This window comes from Salarias fasciatus, chromosome 3, assembly GCF_902148845.1.
Source record: "Salarias fasciatus chromosome 3, fSalaFa1.1, whole genome shotgun sequence".
Taxonomy (NCBI): domain Eukaryota; kingdom Metazoa; phylum Chordata; class Actinopteri; order Blenniiformes; family Blenniidae; genus Salarias; species Salarias fasciatus.
The window spans coordinates 14,191,281-14,211,367 of record NC_043747.1 but is presented as its reverse complement, the minus strand read 5'-3'; the positions used below and the strand labels follow the sequence as shown (position 1 = coordinate 14,211,367).

General features: G+C 46.5%; 1 protein-coding gene across 6 annotated transcripts in view; it reads right to left on the bottom strand.

Moving 5' to 3' along the window:
• Window positions 1-643: 643 nt before the first annotated feature.
• The window catches only part of LOC115384728 (nuclear factor 1 B-type), a 66,456-nt gene continuing 47,012 nt past the window's right edge, over window positions 644-20,087 (bottom strand). For 2 of the 6 annotated variants that reach the window (XM_030086983.1, XM_030086978.1), the window contains exons 5-12: window positions 19,703-19,823; window positions 18,767-18,888; window positions 13,054-13,188; window positions 12,594-12,778; window positions 10,195-10,333; window positions 9,955-10,037; window positions 5,625-5,713; window positions 644-2,230 (exon numbers count right to left, since the gene is read on the bottom strand). In XM_030086983.1, coding sequence (XP_029942843.1) covers window positions 2,098-2,230; window positions 5,625-5,713; window positions 9,955-10,037; window positions 10,195-10,333; window positions 12,594-12,778; window positions 13,054-13,188; window positions 18,767-18,888; window positions 19,703-19,823 — 1,007 coding nt within the window. In that variant the 3' untranslated portion in view covers window positions 644-2,097. The remainder of the gene's footprint in view (window positions 2,231-5,624; window positions 5,714-9,954; window positions 10,038-10,194; window positions 10,334-12,593; window positions 12,779-13,053; window positions 13,189-18,766; window positions 18,889-19,702; window positions 19,824-20,087) is intronic. The other 4 variants (XM_030086988.1, XM_030086980.1, XM_030086995.1 and 1 more) reach the window with 3 other exon arrangements.

Genomic DNA, 20,087 nt, shown 5'->3' with positions numbered 1-20,087 from the left:
GGCAACTATACACAGCCTTGATATGCAATGTAACTGTGAGATAGAGTAGTACATGAAGTTAAAAATCAACAATTTCATTCAGAGTACAAAACAATTCTTATCATAAAAATGTTAATTTTTTTTTCTATAATGATAAATGCAGCAAAAACAAGTGTAGTGATGTCTCTATATTCAAAGGCAAGGCACGTAATGTGGACTATATGTCATCGTGCAAATTAGGAGTATTGGAGAGATTTTTCTTGTATAAATACGTCTGGACTGGAGAGGCAATGGCTGTGAGCATGCCGTGCACAATTCTAGATTTCAGGGATTTTTTTGCCACCACCTGGATTCATAATTTCAGTTATTCGACCTCTTCCACTTTAGAAATAACCTTGCACAAACTGTAGCTTTACCCAGAAGCCTGCGCGCTACATTTGCATGAATAATATAATTTTCAGGAATTAACACTTCCATATTCTCTCTTTTTTTTATTTATTCATTTTCTTTTTGTAAACATAAGCTTTAGAAGCTGATGGCCAAATGCATATGCTCTTGATCTTATCGTGAACATTCAGAAATAAAAAATAAAAAAAATGCCTCTTTTTTTGCACACTACGTGTGTCTCATTTCTTTACTTATGTTCTTCTTTTTTTTCCTATTATTTTAATACCCCCCCAAAAAATAATAAGTTAAACAAAGATCTCCCCACAGCCGTGGCGGAGAGGGCTCAATATAAGTGCTGGTTTTGATCAGCGCTGCACAGGTAGCTTTAATGCTCGCCTTCAACTGCCTTTCAAGCTCGATGTTTTTCTCATGCGAGGAGACGGATATGTGACTGAAATCAAATTCAAATGTTTTTTTTTTTTTTAACTCAAACATTTTATCCATAAAACATTTAATATTTTATCCCCTTTCCTTTAGAGTCCTAGGGCTGACAGACTGATAGCTTCCCTTCAAAAATTCAATTGCACTTGCCTCTGTCGCGATTTTCTCATTCTCCAACTTTTCTTTCTTTCGTTTTTTTTCTTTTTTTCTCCAATCCTTTTGAAAAGGAGTTGTGAATTCTCTTTATGAGGGGTCCAATCTCAAGCCTAGCTTCTTTTCTCTCTCTCTTTCTCTTTTTTTTTTAGTGTTTTTTGAAAACTGCATCAAGAGTTTTCAACTCTTAACCATAAGTGTTTACATTAATTCTTGAAGTAAGTAGCAGTAAAGAATAAAACAAAGTCAACACATCTTCTGAACAGAGTCGTATCACAGTAAACTGAAATCAAACGGAAGAAGAAGAAGAAGAAGAAAAAAAAAAACACTCTGAATTCACAAGTTTTTTTTGTTTTTTTGTTTGTTCCTATGGTGTACACAGTGAATCATCTGATGCGGGAAAAAAGCCTCTTTTCAAGAGGTCCGAGTCGGAGAGCTTAGAGTGTCCCAGCCATCCACCAGGCAGAGGTTGTCGATTAAGCAGACCCCCTCACGTGTGTACGTGCATGAGTGTGTGTGTGTGTGTATTCGCGTGTGTGTGTTTTTTGCGTGTGTGTTTGTGTGTGTGTGTCTAGATTTTACATCTTCCTCCAACATGGAAAAATAGTAGGAATTGCCGCTAAGAGACTAGAGTGTCATGCAATAAAACATTAAGGCATCTATACATCACAGTATTTTGAATGGATTGAAAAGTTCTGCAAACGCAACAACTGACTGGTGGCTGGTGGGTGTGGGGGGGGTCGGGGGGGTCGGGGGCGAGGAGACAGCAGACCTGAAGCTTCTTCTCTTCTCTTCTTTTTTTCTTCCCGCCTTTCCTCTGCAACCAACCCTCGTCTTCACTTCAGAGCCAGCGTCCATCATCGGGAAGTGGCAGGGAGGGAGGGAGGGGTTGGGTTAGGTTTTGGGGGGGAGGAGAAGGAGAGAGGGGGGAGGAGGAGGAGGGGGGGGGCTTACGCAGCACCTGCTGCTTTGCTGGTTTCATCCATGGCTGTGGACACCTGTAGTGCTATATAGCTCCGCACCACAAACACCCCCACACATCCACACCATCCGCCCTGAAGGAGCCGCGGGGGGAGGGAGGGGGGTGGGGGAGGGAGGGATGAAGGGCGGGGGGGAGGTCGTCCGGCCTCCGTGCGATCAGTTCCCTGTCTCGGCGGGGACCAGGGGCTCACCAATGATGTTTATGCTGTAGTTCTGGTGGACATTTGTTGGCAGAATCGGAGTCCCGTTCGACACTTGGAATGGAACTAAGCTCGCCCAGGTACCAGGACTGTGGACAGACGGAGAGAAAACAGACAGGGAGGGGGGCAGAGAGATTACTCACATGGTAATAACAAGTAGGAAAAATCACAAACGTCAAGAAAAAAGTTCTCTACTGGGAAACACACAAACGGCAGCACGGCCTTGTTAATCTGAGCTGAGGTGATTCCTCTTGATTCCCACTGAGGGACATTATATGTTCTGGGTGGGGGGGCGGGGGTGAAGCATTGATGGTAGTATAGAAAAGGCATGGGGGGGGGGGGGGGTTGATTGGTGGTGGAGGAGGTGGTGAAGGGGTTGGGGGTGAGGGGTGAATTAAAAAAAAAAAAAAAAAAAAAAAAAGAGAGAAAAAGTGTGGGGGTCCCTCCACAAAGCTGCCCCATCCCTATTCATCTCACGCTAATGGCAAAACAACACAGTGATTGTTCCCGGGGAGCAACGGTGCTAATTGAAAACGCAAGCGGGAACAAACAGCATGTTGTTCCCGAGGGGTGCTGCGCTACGTAGATGTCAGATAATTAGCCCCCCTAACACACACACACACACACACACACACACACACACACACACACACACACACACACACTCACAGCACTAACCCTCCCCTTCCTCTATCCCACAGGCCCCCTGTGTGCACTCATCTCACGCCCGTCCACCTCTCCCATCACCCCTGCTAAGCAGGAGAGTACCTGCGCTGCACCGAGAAGGAGTACCCGTCTGGACGAACGGCTCAGGACGGCCGACAGAAAGGTTGATGGAGAAAAAGGGAAAAGACGGGTCGCGAGGAAGGAAAGGCGCCGAGGTGAAGCCCCGACTCCGCTCTTTGTGAGGCCGTTAGACAAAAGTGTCTGCGTTAATGAAAGCTGCTCATCAACCAGTCTGCATTTTATACAAATCGACCAGTCGCTGCTCTTTGACTTAAAACAATGAAAGTGCAAATTCAATTCACCTTGCGTCCCAAAAAGCCAGACTCTAGCCAGAGAAAAAAGAAGAGAGAAGATCTATTCAAAATAAAAAAAAACAAAAAAAAAAAACACCACTGCTCAAGTTTGAGGCTGTTTGAGTAACCAAAGTGTTAAAAAACAAGAAAAAAAAAAGAGAACTTGGAGACTAATCCTCTCGGGCAGTTTCTCTCCTGTCCGATCCGTCCTCATGCTATCCTCTCCTTCTCCTGCTCTCCTCCCTCCCTCCTTCTTCTCTTACGCCCTGCCAAAAATCATCGGACAGGAAACGGGGGATTAAGTTTTTCCTACCTTGCCGAACAAAGAGCGCACAGAGCGGCCAAGGACTGCAGCTTTCTCTTTTTCCTGTTCGCTTTCTCCCCCCACCCCACCCCACCTCCATCCCTCCCTGTCTCCCTTTCCTTATGAAACCCCTCTCAGGTAATGGCTTACATTAGGAGGGACCACACAGCTACAAAAGGGCAGTTGCGGCCTTTTTTCAGTGTGTGTGTGTGTGTGTGTGTGTGTGGATCGGTTTTAATCTTGTTAAAATCGATGGCTGTCAGTCTGTATCAGCATCTTATGAGCTGAAGCTGTACTAAGCAGGTTTTTTTTTTTCTCCAAGAATTCCTAATATCGGTGCGTCAGGCTGATCAATGGAAGCTTCAAGAATTACCTTCTTAATATGATTTGACTTGAAATTCAAAATTGTTGAGAAAAAGAACGCACAAAACTGACATCAGGTATTTTGCATGCTTGAAATGCGCAGGAAGATTGCAGCTCAGATGCATTTCTGACCTTTCGAGACACCAGAAGAGGTCATCTCTTTAGATTTTATGTGCACTCGCGCTCCCAGCAGCTCTGAAAACAAGCTCAAAGGCCCGGCCGCCATCGCCGCGTTTCCTTAGGTAACCTTCAAGATGGCCTCCCCTTGCCCTGTCCAGCTCCCAAACCTCACTAATTCTACTCCCTGCGAGCGCAGTCCGGGCATACAGCGTGCTTCGTTTAAGGATTAGCTCCCTAAATTAGATTATCTAATGGCATCTTAATGGATTGCTGACCCATTTCCTGCACAATGGCAACATGCGAGTCTGGCAGCTTTTTAATTTGGGAGCGAGTCCTGAAGAGGCATAGCAGAGCGCTCCATTTAAAGGGCAAGACAGATAAAAAAAAACAAAAGAAGAGAAATCCCCTCCGATTCCATCTACAGTCCGGCGTAAGGAATCCACCAGAAAAGGGGGCGAGGAGCGTAATAGAATTACAATCCCATCCCTGTAACTGAATGAATTCAGCGGGGATCTGTTTTTATCCACACTTATTAATGTAGAGTCACAGAAGAGGAGCGAGAGCGAGAGGAAGGAGAGACCTGGAGCCGCCGCTACGCTACCTCTGCCGGCCTATTAGGAGGCCTGTTGAGGGGCTTCTGCAGCCAGAAACTTGTGTTTGTTAAAAAAAAAAAAAAAAAAAAAAAGTTAGTAAGTTCAGCAAGCACAAATGACCTGTGCACACACACACACACACACACACACACACAAACGCACACACACACTGTGCATATCCAGGGAAAGGGGAGACGTAACAGGAAAAGGCTTAGCTCAGCTTGCTCGCTCTACCATAGTGAAATGGTTCAGGGCTTTTTCTCCCCCCCTGAGGGAGAGATACAGTATGGAGGCGGAGGGGGGGTAGGGGTGGTGGGAGACGAGGGGGTGGAGGGGGGGGAGGCGAGGGGGTGGGAGCGGGGATGTGTTTAGTAACTTTAAGTTAAAGAGAGTGCAGCATGACTCGAGCGCGGAGCCAAAACAAAGCAGCGCTTGTCTCCATGCGTGCGGCAAATTATCCTCACATGGCAACAAATCTGACCTGAAGTGACTCAAAAGCATCGCTTTAACTTTATTTGGCTCTAATTGGTCTCATCAAAGTTTAGTGCTACGACACAGTGCATAAATATTTTGGACTGATCGGTCGTGAATACATGAGGAAATCTAACATTTGTCGACTTGTGTTCAGAAATAGCTGAACCACAAAGATAAATTTAACAGAAACAAAGTTAAAATAATGACAATTATCCGTTGTATCTTTTGAGAAGATTGCCATCAACACATTTGCAGGCATCTATTTTGAGGGAAAGAGGATCAGAACAGTTTTGGAAAAATCATACGATGAAAAAAAATGTGGAAAACAAAGCAGGAAAAGGTGATGTGAGGAAAACAAACATGACAAAGGGAGAAGAAAATGTGACAACCATGACCTCAGATTAAATTTCCCCCCCAAATATTTAGAATTTGCACTGTTTCTGCAATGAAATGCATGTGTAAAATATGTGAATAAACTGGAAATCTGGAGAGAAATCAAGAAAACGATTACATTCATATGACTTTTGAGGATGAGTGTGTGTGTGTGTGTGAGTGTGTGGTGTGTGAGAGAGAGAGACAGACAGAGGACGTGAAAGAATGAAAAGGTTACCTTTGCCAAGTAATCCCCAAAGTGTCGTCAGTGGCACTGGGGCCATAATGCCTGCCGTTTTGAGTCACGCTCCAGTCACACTTCCTCAGCTGTCAATTGAAACCTAGCAGTCAGATCACTGGGCCAAGACAACTTCCACTTTCAGATTTACACTAACACTCAACACGGAACACACACAACAGGCATGCAACAGGAGCCTAGGGCAGAAGCAGCACAAATAATAACAGCACAAACGACTCCGAAGTGAGTCCTAACTGTTAACTGGCATTATGACAACAGTGAATTGATTTTTTTTTTTTTTCTTCTTGGGGGAGGGGGGAGGGGAAGGGGAAGGGGGGATAACAGAGAAAGTCAAAGCTCATGGAGGGAGGAAAAAAATAAAATACAGACAGAAAAAAAAAAAACACATGCAATCACAATAAGTGGTGACGGCTAACCTGGAAGCAAAAAAAACAAACAAACAAACAAAACAAAAAAAAAGACGCAGTTAGTTAGTTAGAGAATGTGAGTGGCGTGGTATGAGTGGTTGATCTGTGAGCCGGTGGGAACGGACGCCGTGCCTCGGCCTGCCAGTGAAGCCATGCAGTCCGCCGGACGCATGCAGGCCGCCGACGGCCCCCGCCTTCGCCGCCGGCGCGCTGTCAGACTCAGGACGGAGTGCGCATGCTCCCGGGCATGCAGACGTTTTTTCATTAGCTAACTGTTTTTATTGATTAGGGGGTGGAGGGGGAGGGGGAGTTCACAATTACTGTAAAGTCACACAGCACACACACACACACACACACACACAGGCATACCCTCCAGTGCGCACGCGCCAGCCTCTCCTACCATGTTTTTAAGACATGCCAACCTTACATACAGATTACAAATTACTGCAACAAAAAAAAAAAAAAAGCCACACAAACTGTGTCTCCTTTGCATGCATTATGCGGGCGCACGTGTCGGCAATCCAGCTGAGAGCTATCTCTGCCAATACCAACCTAACCTTGCCCCGTGGTCAACACATTCATTTCGTAATGCACGGGGATAAAACTGCACTGTTAGCACTCCGCCGTGCAGCGGCAGACGCTCTGCAGAGGCTCTTAAGAGGGATTTAATCAGATATAACGCAGACGCTGAATATTCAGAGCCATTTGCAGCGGTCAAGAAAAGCGTTCTTTTAACTCCCAACACCTGGATGAACACATCACTTTCCGACTTATGCTTTTTTTTTTTTTTTTTTTTTTTTTTTTTTTTTGTGTCATGTTTCTTCAGTTTTTTTTCCCGGAACAAACGTGAAGAATTGATCTTAAAGCTGTAGTTTATGGTACCGGCTCCATTTGATCAATTGCTTAATCAAACTGAAAGGGAAACAATGCGAACTTGTTCCATTCAGCTTCTTGCTTTTTTTTTTTATTTATCGAAGGTTGTGAGGACTAAACCCCCCCCCCCCCACGCTGTTTCTGCGCCGCCGCCGCCGCCTGACAATAGCTGAGGAGAGAGAATGCGCGGGGCCGGGCCAGACGCTCGGTGCCACCGCTCCTCGAGGGGCTCGCCATCTGTCCGCTGGCACCGGCACATCAGAGCGCCGCGCGGGGCAGCGGGGGGAAAAGGGAAAGGGGACGGAGTCGGGGAACGCCAGCAAACAGATGCGGGCAGATTGTGGATTAGGATCCTCCCTTAGATAATACCAAATGACATCTGATCAGGGATCTCTCCCAGAGGAATGCTCCGCGGCGGCGTTCCCTGGAGGGGTTAACCAAGGAGAGAGATGAATGGAGGGTTTTCACACGTTCTCTGTCTGGGATTCATAGAGCAGGTGTGGGAGCGTGTGGTGGTGCTGTTTTGTTTTGTGTTTTTTTCCATTTCTGAACCCTACTGTGTGTGTGTGTGTGTGGGTGATTTTCTTTTAGGGATCATCCTCTTCACAATTCTAAATAAAAGTTATAGGATTTAAATTAAAGGACTATTTTTTAATGCAATAAAGAATGAAATCATATGAAATATATTGTATCTTACTAAGAGTTGGCTTTAAATCTTTATGATGCCATCAGTTGGGTTAGATAGTGTTAAAAACACCAAATATATTAATTTAAATGAATATATAGTCAGATTTTTATCTCAATGAAATGACATGTGTAGAGGGTTTTTATTTTAGCGGGGAGACACATTTTAAGAGGGCTCTCCTTAGAAGTACCACTACTTAAACTGAACTACAAGTTAAGCACCATTGTGGCATCAGTATTGAAGCACAGTGTGAATTTTGTTCCACGAAAGGTGAGAAAGCCTCCAATCTTTGAATCTTTATGATGCATAAAACAATATAATCAACACGATTTTAGTTTAAAAAGTATCTAGATTTTAACAATTTGCTGGTAAACTTAAAAAAGATTTTTTTTTTTAACTCAAAAAGTTGAAAGAATGAAAAAGTTTTCTCTCAGTCGGCATCATATCAAACTTTTTGGATTCTGCTATTGTAAAAAAAAAAAACCCCGTGGAGTCCTAAAGTAATCACCAGTGCCTTCTGACTCTTCTCACTTTTTCTCAAAAAAAAAGAAAAAAAAAAAGAAAAAATATAGCAGAACTTAAGAAGACGTGTCTGCCAGCAGCAGAAATGGATGCAGTTGAAGTCACGGCCTCCATCAATCATCCAGCCAGACAAAGGAGAGAGCACCTCCACGGTTCAGTCCCGAGGCTGACCACACTGGAAAACCTCAAACCTCCTCACATGCAGCAGCTCCGCCGAGCGCCTCTCTCTCTCTCTCTCTCTCTCTCTCTTGCAGCCCACCCTCGGCAACCGACGGCTACCACTGCGAGCGGCGGCGGCGAGGCCTTGCGGACCCCGCACAATAAACACTCGGCAGCCAGATGGGGACAATGACGGAGCATTTCGGTGAAAAGTGTTCCGTCCTGAGGGGCTTGGCCCGGCATCTCTCTCTCTTTCTCTCTCTCGGCCCGTTAAAACAAAAACAAGTGTGACAAGCAGAAGCATGATGGATCAATGCGAGGACTGTTTGGAGTTCCTTAAGCCGACAAGAGCATCCATTCAACAGGATCCACCATGAAATAACCTTCCAGACGGGTGTCATTGTGCTTCAAATCTTTCTTTCTTCTGTCACACTGGAAGCCGCCGTTTGTTTCTATGAAACGCCTCCCGGATATCTCATTTATTGTGTTCCCTCCTCGGAGCCACAGAGCGACGCTTCAGGATAATTGACTTTTGGATCATTACAATTACCAGATAACACAAAAACTTATTTTCAAATCTCCCCGTAATTCTCTGGAGGATATTTCCAAATCTGACTGATTTCTCACTTCAATCCGGCGCTCGCAGCCTCTGGGAGGCCGGCTCTGGACGGGATTCAGCTACACTCGGACCGCCGCAGAGGTAGCAGGGCTACTAGAAAATGTGGAAGGCAAACTGCACAACATCGGCCAAGCGAATCCTCCCTGAGCTCGTCCTTCATCCGGCGACTGCTGACAAACATCCCCCCCCCTCCTCTTTTTCTTTATTTTATGACTGCGCTGTTTTCAAAAAAAAAAAAGGAAAATGAAGGCAGAGAGAGACAGAAAAGAGGAGCGAGGAAACAGAGGCCAGCTTTGTCAATTTTTTTTTTTCTTACTTAAGTTAAAAAAAAAAAAGAAAAAGAAAAAGCTGAGGAGAAACCCAGCGATCATTATGTAGCTGCGTGCAGATGCATTCAATTAGTTGTGGTTGGAAAAGCCTTGGCCTCAGACCAACGCTTTCAATAAGACGGGGTGGGGGAGAGTACTCGCTCTCTCTCTCTCTCTCTCTCTCGCTCGTCCGACAACACCGCAACACTCCTAACCTCACACACTCGCACAAACACACCCACACACACACACACACAGGCGCGACTGTCCCGGGACGTCCCAGGACCAGACCTGGCCGACCGCAGCCAGGCCGGAGCTGCATGTTCCATAAACGAGCGAGTGTACTGATTACAGGTCGTGTGTGTGTGTGTGAGTGTTGAGTGTGTGTGTGTGTGTGTGTGCTTCTGTAGCAACGTGTGAAAGAAACAGAACTGAACATATTCCACTCCCTGCTGCTCCCACGTGTCATGTCTGTCTCGTTGTAGCCACAAAGTCGCATCTTTTTATTTTTTTCTTCTTCTACATGTTTTCTCTTGTTGAAATTTGCATACAGTAAAAAAAAAAACTGGCTCGGTTTAGATCAGATTTAGTGTGACTGGTTCTTGCAGAGGGCGGGGGGGGGGGGATTTCATACTCGATGTGTGGGGGAGACAGAGGGAGAGGGGGGGACAGAAAATGAAAAAGATAAAGAGGAGCATGTGAACAGAGTGCAGCAAAAAGAGGGGCAGAACCTCACCTGTTGCTGGTGGAGGAAGGCGGGATCTCGAGGGCTCAGGCCTACAAAACGGTTAGCCGTCGGGGTGCCGGGGGCTGAGTAGCCTGGGTAACACGCCATCACACACACGACACAAATACATGCACGTATTACAATTAGCATTCCGGGAATTTAAACGTTGCCGGCCGCTTAAATATAGCAACTTGGAGCAAATGCCGGCTTTAATGATGATGGCGACGACGAGGGCGAAGCGGCGCTCACCTTCTGCTGATGTGGTGATGGGCTTGGTGTCGGGCATGGAGAGCGAGACGGGCCGCACGGCGCCGTGGTGCGGAGAGGGAGCCAGGACCGGGGTGAAGTGGCCCGGGACCTTTCCGACGCCCTGACCACTGCTGTTAGGCTGCAGGTCGGCGGGGGGGAAGAGAGAAAAAAACAAACAACAATCAATGTGAAACTCAGCTGAAAATAGATTTGTTATGACAAAAAAAGATATAAAAAATCAGCACAAAAATCACATAAAGGCGATCCCTGTTTAGTTTGGCACTAAAAGCCGTCGCCCTGTGAGAGGACAGACCGCGTCCAGCGGCCCGTGTTTACAAGCTCTTGTTCACTTGTAAATATGCAGTTAGCCACATCTCAATAAACCAACACAAGCATGCAACAAACTCCGGTTTTTTTTTTCTTCTTTTTTTTACTAAATGATTCGCATAAAACCAGCTGGACATTTTTCCTTTTTTTTGGGGTGGGGGCGGCGGAGGGGCGCATAACTGCTCGGCTTGCTCTGACAAACTTCGAATTACCAACAAAAGCTGCCCGCAGCACTCACTTTTACACTTAATGCTCTGCCCGAAGAAAAGGTTTTAGTGCTTTCAGCCGCCGTCTTGTCACAGTTATTACTAAAACTCTGGGGGGGCTCGGCCAACAATGGATCCTCGGCCATTGACAATGGATTTCCTACATGATTCTAAACAATGATTTTAATAGTGCTCATAAATGGAATTTAGGAGGACTCGGGCGTGAAAAGACAGCCAGAGCCGTGGAGTGACCTGCTACAATGGCGTGAATGTGGCTGTATGGAGAGAAAGGCAGAGGGACTATATATATGGAGGAAAGAAATAAAAGGGAGCTAGTGGGAGCTGCTCTTTCAGACGGCTGGAGACTGTCTGGGGCGTTCATTTCGGGGCCGCCCCGAGTTCAAAACTCAAACAGGCCTTTTCGGCGAAGAATTGTGTCCACAGGGTTCCCTTCGATGTGAATAGAATGTTTAATTAGAGTGTAATATAATCTGCGTTAAAGCAAGCATAAAAACATTCTGGCACTCGTCCATGGGATTATAAGCGCTGTGTTATTTGCTGAGGCCCCCACCCTCCTCCTCCTCCTCCTCCTCCTCCCCTCTCTTTCTCTCTCCATCCTCCATCCTCTCGCCTCCCCCGACCGGTCCTCCTCTAGCGCTCCCGTTCATCTCCAGCCGGACCCCGCCTCACCTCCTCCCCCCCCCCCCCCCTCTCTCTCTCTCTCTTTCTCCGGCACCCCAGCAGAGGGCCAGTTAATTCTGCACAAGAGCCGGGCCCCGGCAACGGCAAATATTTACAACCTTTATCATTCCCTGCGGTTTTTCTCTAGAGTAACAGTCCACCACCACCACCCCCACTCCTCCCTCACCGACACCCCCCCACCCCCCCCCCCCCCCACACCCCCCTCCACCCCCCCTCCCCTCACCCCGCTCCCTGCTCTGGAGATGGAGCCGTCTACGAGGCCTTTGTTTACAGTGAGAACAGCGGGGATATAAAACTCACATAAATATCACACGGCTCTCTCATCTATAGAGACGCCTGCTCGCTCGCCCCGCCACACTGGCCGCACTGTGCAACGCCGCCGAACGCATAAAAGCCCCCGAGCGATTTGATTTACTGCGACGTCTCCATCCAGTTTTTTTTGTGTGTCACGTGTGACCGCAACTCTCCGCAACTGCAATAGTTTGGTTGACTCTTTTATGGAGTCATGCGGTAGCCCCCTGTCTTTTTTTTTTTCTTCTTTTTTTTTTTCCTCCCCCCTTTTCTCAAGCATTACTACAAATATAAGGCTGGGAACGCACCGCGACCTTTGCCATGAGCATTATATCAAGCTGGAAATATACGCCGCCTTGTCACATGAAGTGGATTCAAAAGTTCAGCCTGGGTTTGTCAGCAAAACGCACTTAATGTACTCACTGGCTCGTCATTATTCGATTCACTGTAGGATATAATTGATTAAAGACCAATAATGAAAGTTGAAATCAGAGGTTTGACTCCGAAAAGCAGCAGGTTTGACAGGATATCGCTGACTCCGTTCATTAATTAAGGGGAATAATCAGAAGCAGGCTTTCAGTAAAGCAAAAACAAACTCAAATTAAATTAAATTCTTCATTTACCAATTGCATCACAATCCCACAATAATGACTAATGCCCGACATAATTCATCTTATCTTCAATCTGGAGGTCAGATGGGAGTTAGAGCCGAACGAGATAACAAAGACCGACCAGAGGCCACGGAACCTCGTGCCAAAACCTCCCCGACTTCTGGCCTGAAATCTGGCTCCCTGCCTTCTTGGAGCAAACACACACGCACACACACACACACACTGACACACACACACACAAACAACAGAGAAGAAGACTGACCTGGCTGCTCTGTGGGCTGGACGGGTCATACGACGGCACGTAGCTCTTGAGGGGATCAGCAGGGTTGAGGTGAGGCGGGTAGCGGATGGTGGTGTGCGAGAAATAGGGCGACGGCGCCGGGGGCAAGATAGCCGAGGCCGAGAACTGCAGGGGCGAGTGCGGAGGGGGGCTCCTCGTCGATATAACTGCGAGAGAGAGCAAGAGAGAGAGAGAGAGAGAGAGAGAAAGAACAGAAGAGCGGAGAGGAAGATAAAGATTGAGTGTGCGTGAGAGGGAGTTCAGATAAAACAATCATCATTGATCTCTGCGGCTAAATTAAGTAGCAACATGGATTTTTCTTTTCTATTTTTTTTTTTTTTGGACTCCGTGTGCGAGGACAAAGCAGTTGGGAGTTTTAACGGATTTCAGAAACGGAGCCCGAGGTCGAAGCCGTCCAAAGAAAAAAAACCAAAAAACTCACCACTGTGTCCTACACCTGTTAGGCCCGGGTGATGAGTCTGAGGAAAAGTGCTGAGTCGTGGCGAGGAGTCCTGCGGGGAGGTGGGGCTGAAGAGCGGCTTCTCCGGCTTCTTCATGGTGGGGGAGGACATGTCTGCTGGTGGCGGGGAAGTAAGAAAGAAAGAAAAAAGAAAAAACACGCGGGGAAACGAAAATATAAATATGTGGGAGCATTTGTGAATTCAGAGGAGGCGGTGCTGCATGAAACATCCACTGCAATCATGTTCATCTGAGGTGGAAAGTGGGATATTTTTGTTTGTTTGGAGGAGTGTGCAATCATTCTGGGCTTGGTGTTTGATAGAAGGCTGCACTGTGGTGCGCATGCTTTTTTCTCACTGCACGGGTTTAATCCAGGTGCCTTCGGTTCCTCCCGGAAATACCTGATCGAGGTTAATTGGGGATTCTGCATTCGCTTGCAGGTGATCAATGCGAGGCATGCAGCCTTCTGAGTGCGAGGCTCACTTTTATAGTCTGCAAGCGGAATGCATGGATGAGGACAACGCCGGTTCACAACCTTGTCTATTTTGCAACAAGCTACCCTGTCTCACCATCACAAAGTGAATAACCTCCAGATTTCAACATCGACCGGATGTAATTTTAACAAAATACTGAAAGTATCCAGAGAAATCTCCGTACTCGAGGGATAAAAGGCTAGAAATCCGTATTGGATGGCAGAATTCTTCGGCTCTGTGCAACAAAAACCTGATTCAGGACTGGAAATACAATAAAAACAACTCAACTGTGCAAATAAGAAAGCAGATGTAATCGCAGGCTTCTCAGGACGCGACCTCATTTAATATGGACAGATGCACTGCTCAAAACTGTCCGTTGATCCCGGGACTGAAAATGTGATGCCGACGCTCAGACTCGGCGGATGTCGTGACCTCCAGGCTGGAGCTGAGAGGGAGAGATCCGGCTTCGCCGTGCCCGCGCAGGTCAAAAGCCAGCGCTGGTTGTGAGAGCGGATCTCTGCGCACGCCGCGGCTGATTTGCACCTCTGTGGAAGCTCAATTAATGCTGCACGATACGGAGAAACAAAAAACACTTTTTTTTTTTTTTTTCGGTCCAAGGAAAACCACATTTCGATGCACCAGCAGTGTGGCTCTGCAGTAATAGTCCAGTTGCTGGACTGACCTGCGTGCACAGCACAATGAAAAAGTGAGACACATGAAATAAATTGCAAGAAGACCCAGAGATACCGAGCAACTTATATCTCACGGTCCCTCATTTTTCTTTTCTTTTCTTTTTTTTTTTTTTTTTTTTCTTTTAAACCTTTTTGATTACTTTTTGCTCGTCTCCCAACAAAAGGTCCCCTCGGTTCTCACATGCCTCCGGCTCCGGGCGAAGCGGTGAACGTGCACCTGTCCGCACTTGCTCGGGAACACGCCGACATCCAACTCAAAGCAGGCACTGAGATCGAGATCAAACCTTCTTGCTCAATACTCACGATTCGCACATCGACGCATCGTTTTTAATCTCCAGCGAACAAAATGTCCCAAGTTTTTTGGAAACGAGGCCACGAATGGCAAAAACAGTCGTCCCTGTCTTGAAAACGCTTTTAGATTTGTTGCTGAAAATTAATCATAACATTTCCCCGCAGGGTCTCCTAATGCCTCCATTCCTCATGAATGAAAGGAATGAAATGCCAAAAGTGAATTATGGTTCAAATTAAGCAGAATTTGATTGGGATTAGTGCGATCAGGGGACCTTCTTTTCGTCTGCAAATGCAATTCGCCGTGAGAAATGCACTCGGCGAATTACGCGCGTCCCCCGCGGGTCAAACGAACGCGTAATCTCCGCAATCGTGATAAACCGTCGGACATCCCCGACGAATGACAAAAAAAAAAAAAAAGTGTCTTTTGTCGTGTCTGAGCAGACAATTAAATCCAGCAAAGTGACTCGTAAAGCAGCTGGTCGCTCAAATGGGATTTAGGAATTTCAAGACCCTCACGTAATCTTAAATGGAATATTACTCTGTTACATCTGCTTCTCGCGGCCCGACAAGCTCCCGTAATTCCCCATGAATAATCCCCAGGGCTCCGCCGTTTTGGAGTGGGGGGGGGAATTTCACCGATTCCTCTTAACTTGAAAACTCCAGGTTTTCGATTTTGACGTTTGACGCAGGCGTGACGTCAGTGACGGGGCTGGATCCGCCCAGTCGGCGGGAAAACACGTCTCCAGAGAGCGGAGTGACAAAAGGTGGCTGGAATTCGGGGGGATTTCCCACTCCGAGGTTGCAGGAGGATACAGGCTTAAGTGCCTTCACTTTGTGTCAGAGGGAGAAATACCTTTGAGAAGATTTATATCGCCGCTTAATGTTTCCATTAAAAAAAAAAAAAAAAAAAGGAGAAGAAAGAAATATTTCTTCACAGAGGAGGCATTTAGCTTTTCCTCTCTTCTGCTAATTAACTCCTTCAGAGGGCCGCCGCCAGAAATTAAACCGGACAAATTAATTAACACTTTAAATAGAAAGGTCCAGCGTGTCCTTGCATTTAGACCAGATTAGCTGTCTTTCCGCAGGTGATAAATTTCATAATAAATGGACAAATGTGAGCCAAAGTCCAGTTTTCGGAGCTGGCGGCTCTTTCCCGGAACAGAGAGCGTTTCTCCCCGCTAACACGGCGAGGCTTCGCTCAACGACGGCCATGTGCAAGGAATGACTGCTTGGCACTCGGGAGGACTCATATGGGTTTAATATCGCCCCACTTCTCATTTATTCTCTCTTGACAGAATAATGGCTGTCTTTGGAGAGTTTCCTACCCACTGCTTTCCCTTTCGCCTCACCCCAAACTGTCTAAGTTTACGCAGAGCGGTGCTCCCGGGCCCTGACACACACACACACACACACACACACACACCGAAATTTCATGTTGGCCACATCGGGCTGTGGCTCGTTCCCACCAGAGTCGAGTCCCCGGTGTATGGTCTGTTGCTTTCCTCTCTTATGCTCTCCTTATTTACTACGTTATGCTGCAAAAGAAAGTTAAAAAAAAAAAAAAAAAAAAGTTCTGGCCGAAGCTTAAAGCGAGCGGCTTGACGGATCGTCATATTTCTCAGGATTTCATCTGTCAGCGCTTGGGTAAACTTTGGCTGTGCAATGTTAACCAAACACGCCACAAGTGATGATTCTGCGGTGACGACATGATTCCATCTTTAAATACTTTAAGTGATTATTTTTTAACACGGTAACGAAACAATAAGTGTTTGATGTTAGTGTCTTTTTAAAAGCTGAGTATTGACTGTTATTTCCCATTCTTCTTGCTTCTGCCTGTGGGCTATGAAATAATTAGACCTGTCAGTCATTTAAAACTTTTTGTGAACTGTTTTCCATCAATCGCACCTTTTATTTCAAACTTAAAGTTGAGTCACTGAACACACCGAGCAGGTAAACACACGGCGACTTGGCGACAGATTTCCCGAAGCACCTCGCAGCTGCAGACTGAACGTTTCGGGCGGCGGCGGAGTCAGCGGAGGGTGAGAACGATCCGGTGGCACGGGACGGCGAGGCCTTAATTAAAAGGGTGGCGGGTCGCGGCGTGCTGCACCGGGAGACGGCGTAATGAGGACACGCAAGCCGTCCTCGGGATCCTCCCGCCGAAACCAGGACGCCGGCGTTCACTCTGACGTACACATCTCTGTCACTTCCCTGCTCCTTATTAGGTGAGCTTTGTGTATTAATTACTTTGTAATTGTCTTCTTCATTAAACTTGATTATCAACACTCCGCTGACAGGTTTCTCCTCTGAAGAGCAGCCAAGGTGTGCGGCCCCACGTCTTAATGAGAAATCATTTGACACATCTGCCCCGCAGGTCTGGACGATAAAGATCACGAGGAAAAAAAAAAAAAGAAGCCGCGCCGCACAACAAGGAGTTGTGTTGTTGTTTTGTCGCACGGTTCGTCACGTGGCCAGAAGTGCGAAGGCTTCTCGATGCCTCGATTCAGGCGGCTGGGAGGGTCGAGATGAATGCAGCGCAGGCCATTTACGCGCACCGTGAAAATCAGATTATTCAAATGATCATGTAAACAGCATGAGGTGACATGCTTTATCAGATGACAGCGGCGATCTGATTATGAGAAAGCATGAATCTCACTCCGGTGCTCTTCGTGCATACACGACGTGTGCGGAACAAGTCGTAGGAGCTGAAAACTGAAATCAGCGAACGCAACATGCAAAAGCAGTTTAGGAAGAAAAGGGAGAAAAGTTCATGTTTCCTTGTGGCTGTGAGGAATCAGGGATTTCTGAAATGGATGTAGACCCATCCAGTTATTATCATGATGTGATTACTCCCAGCTATCAGATTGAACGGGCTCACGTGACGCTACTGAGACGCTGGAGTGGTGTTTGACAGACCATAATGATCATCACGTGGGTGCAAAGCTCGGTTTCTCTGCTACTTTTTGAATCTCTAAACAAAATAAACAGAGCAGGACTTGCTGATGTGATAAGTAAAGAGCAAAAAAAATAGTGTTTAAGACAAGAAAAATCTCCTTGAAGGTGAATCTCTACCAGCTGTTACGGTTCTTAAAGCAAAACTGCAACATTTCAGTTTGATTCTCTCATTAAAGCTTCTTTTGGTTTGCCAGTTTCTGTCTTTTTCACTTTTTTTTTGCTCATCATGCATTTAAATGCAATGATACAAATAATATTATACCTTATAAGAGGTGGAAATAAAAAATAGAAATATTAAAGAACGTTTGAAGGAAAGTGCTTTGATTGTCAAACTTTTATTCAGGAAAACTGACCGAGAAACAATTAAAAATGCTGTTAAGAAGCCATTAGAACCCTTTTTACTTAACTTTTATTTCTATAACAACTTTAACTTGTAATTAAAGTGACATAGCAGTGATTTTTATTACTCGTTCATTACTTTTCATCTCCTTCCGCTACAGTGTGGTCATTAGCTCTAATAGTCTGTATGCTTAGTGAAGTAATGTGCTTGAAACTTTATTTTGAAAGAGCGTGAACTGTTTGCGTGACGTCGCCTGCGTTAACGTCAAGCCGTCACGCTAAACGCATTCCGAAAAAGGTCAGGGATGCATTTAAATTCTACAATTGTCAAAAGGACACTTAAAATACAAGGGTCGTAAACGCTCGCTGTGAGGCGTGCTTGATGTTTACGGCGCCTGTCGTGTCACGGTTGCGACACAGGCGGCGTGAGTCAGAAACGCGCCTTCCTTTGTGCAGCCGACAGGTGCAGCGGAGTACAGATTGACACTCACACACAAGTTCAAATCGGTCCAACGCTTGATAAGACTGTTGGCGCTCGGGGCTATCTCCGACACGGCATGTGTTTTAAGAGGGTAGAACAGGTTCGCAGGGACTCGAGCAGGTCATTCAAAGCGAGAGAGGCAATAGATGCGTCAAGTGTACAGTAGCTCCCGTACAGGAGCGGCGCTTCAAAGACGGCGCCGTTAAAAAGACAAGGCGAGGTGTTTGCTCTGATCAGATCTATTTGCATGCAACTAGGATGGGAGATCCGCACATCCTCCAACTACTCCTGTCAACACGCGCTCATGCGCCGCGCCGGGCTGACAACTGCAAATGTTGATACAACTGCGCGCAGGCGGCGGCGGCAGGGGCGTCGCCGAGAGGAGTGCAGCCGTGACGGCGAAGGTAAACGACGAGTGTGCAAATTTGAAAAAAAAAATAAAATAAATAAAAACTGGAGAATCACCTCCGTCTCGGTCGTGCCAGTTCGCCCGGCTGCTGGCTGGCGAGCTGGGCGACGAGTAGAAGTCGGGTCCCGTCGGGCTGGTGTCCATGTTCTCCTCCATGTTGGCGGTTTTGGGCCTTTTGCTGCAACACATGGTAGAAGTTCATAAGAGAGGAGACGCTCAGTTTTTGGACGCCGCAGACTGCTGCAGCGCGGTGTCAGTGCTGATCTGGTCGCAGTTGGAATGAAAGTCTGGCAAAGATTAAATGACATTCTGGGTGGTGGAGAAAAAAAAAAAAAAAACCTTCATTCACATTGTTGACAGGAATAAAATGAGATGACATTTAGCATGTTTGCATGCTGGATGTGGAGCCGGTGCCAATAATGATTAGCTCTGCTTAACATAAAGGCTGGAATCTGAACAGACACAGTCCAAAAACATGTTTTTTTTCCCTGACTGTACAAATTCAGAGCAATTATTAATAAATATTGAGCTTTACAAGTGTTTACCGGCTCAATTTTACCTTTTTCCACCTTTACGCTAAATAGATAAACATATAAGTGCAAAAATGTGTTGCTTTCTCCTGGATCTGAAGGTATTCTTTAGCATTTACTGCCGGCTTAATACGTTTGTGTGTTTATTTGTAGAACATAAATTCTATAAGCAGATGACACGCTTGTGATTTCTTAACATTTACATGTAAATGCGGCAGATCTGCAAAGCAAACACGCCTCCATTCAACTGACTTCAGTGGAAATAAAGGCTAGAATGAGGAGACGTTTGTTTGATTCTCTTCCTGTGGTGGTTAATTTCTTTAACCCTGACAAGGTAAGGGTTTCAGGCAAGGCCTAGTCCTCTTTAGGTTCAGGCCGCCATCTTTAGATCGCCGCCAACTTTGGCAAGGCTTCGAAAAAAAGGAGCAAAGACGCGCAAAAGAGCCGCCGCTCTGCACCGACCTGCCGGGAGGCGAGGAGAGGGAGCGGTGCAGCCCCACGCTGGAGTTCAGGTCGTGGTAGTAGGGTTGGCTGGGCATGTCCGCCATGGAGAAGTTAACCGCCGCGCCGTGGGTGATGGGCACTGCGGAGGACACACACAAATAAAAAAAAAAAAAAAAAAAAAAGAAAAGAGGAGGGAGTTCAATGTCACAGCAGCACCGTCAGACCGAGTGTCGTCTTATCCCTTATCCTCGCATCGAGAGACGCACAATTAATTGCACAATAGCTTGACTGACTGTTATTGACGCTGTGCGTTCGGGGGCCCTGTATATCAAATTAAGCGCTCCCCGTTCTCCCGTTAACTGTCTGACCATCGCCGGCGTTTTTTCTTTTTTTTTTGCTGAGC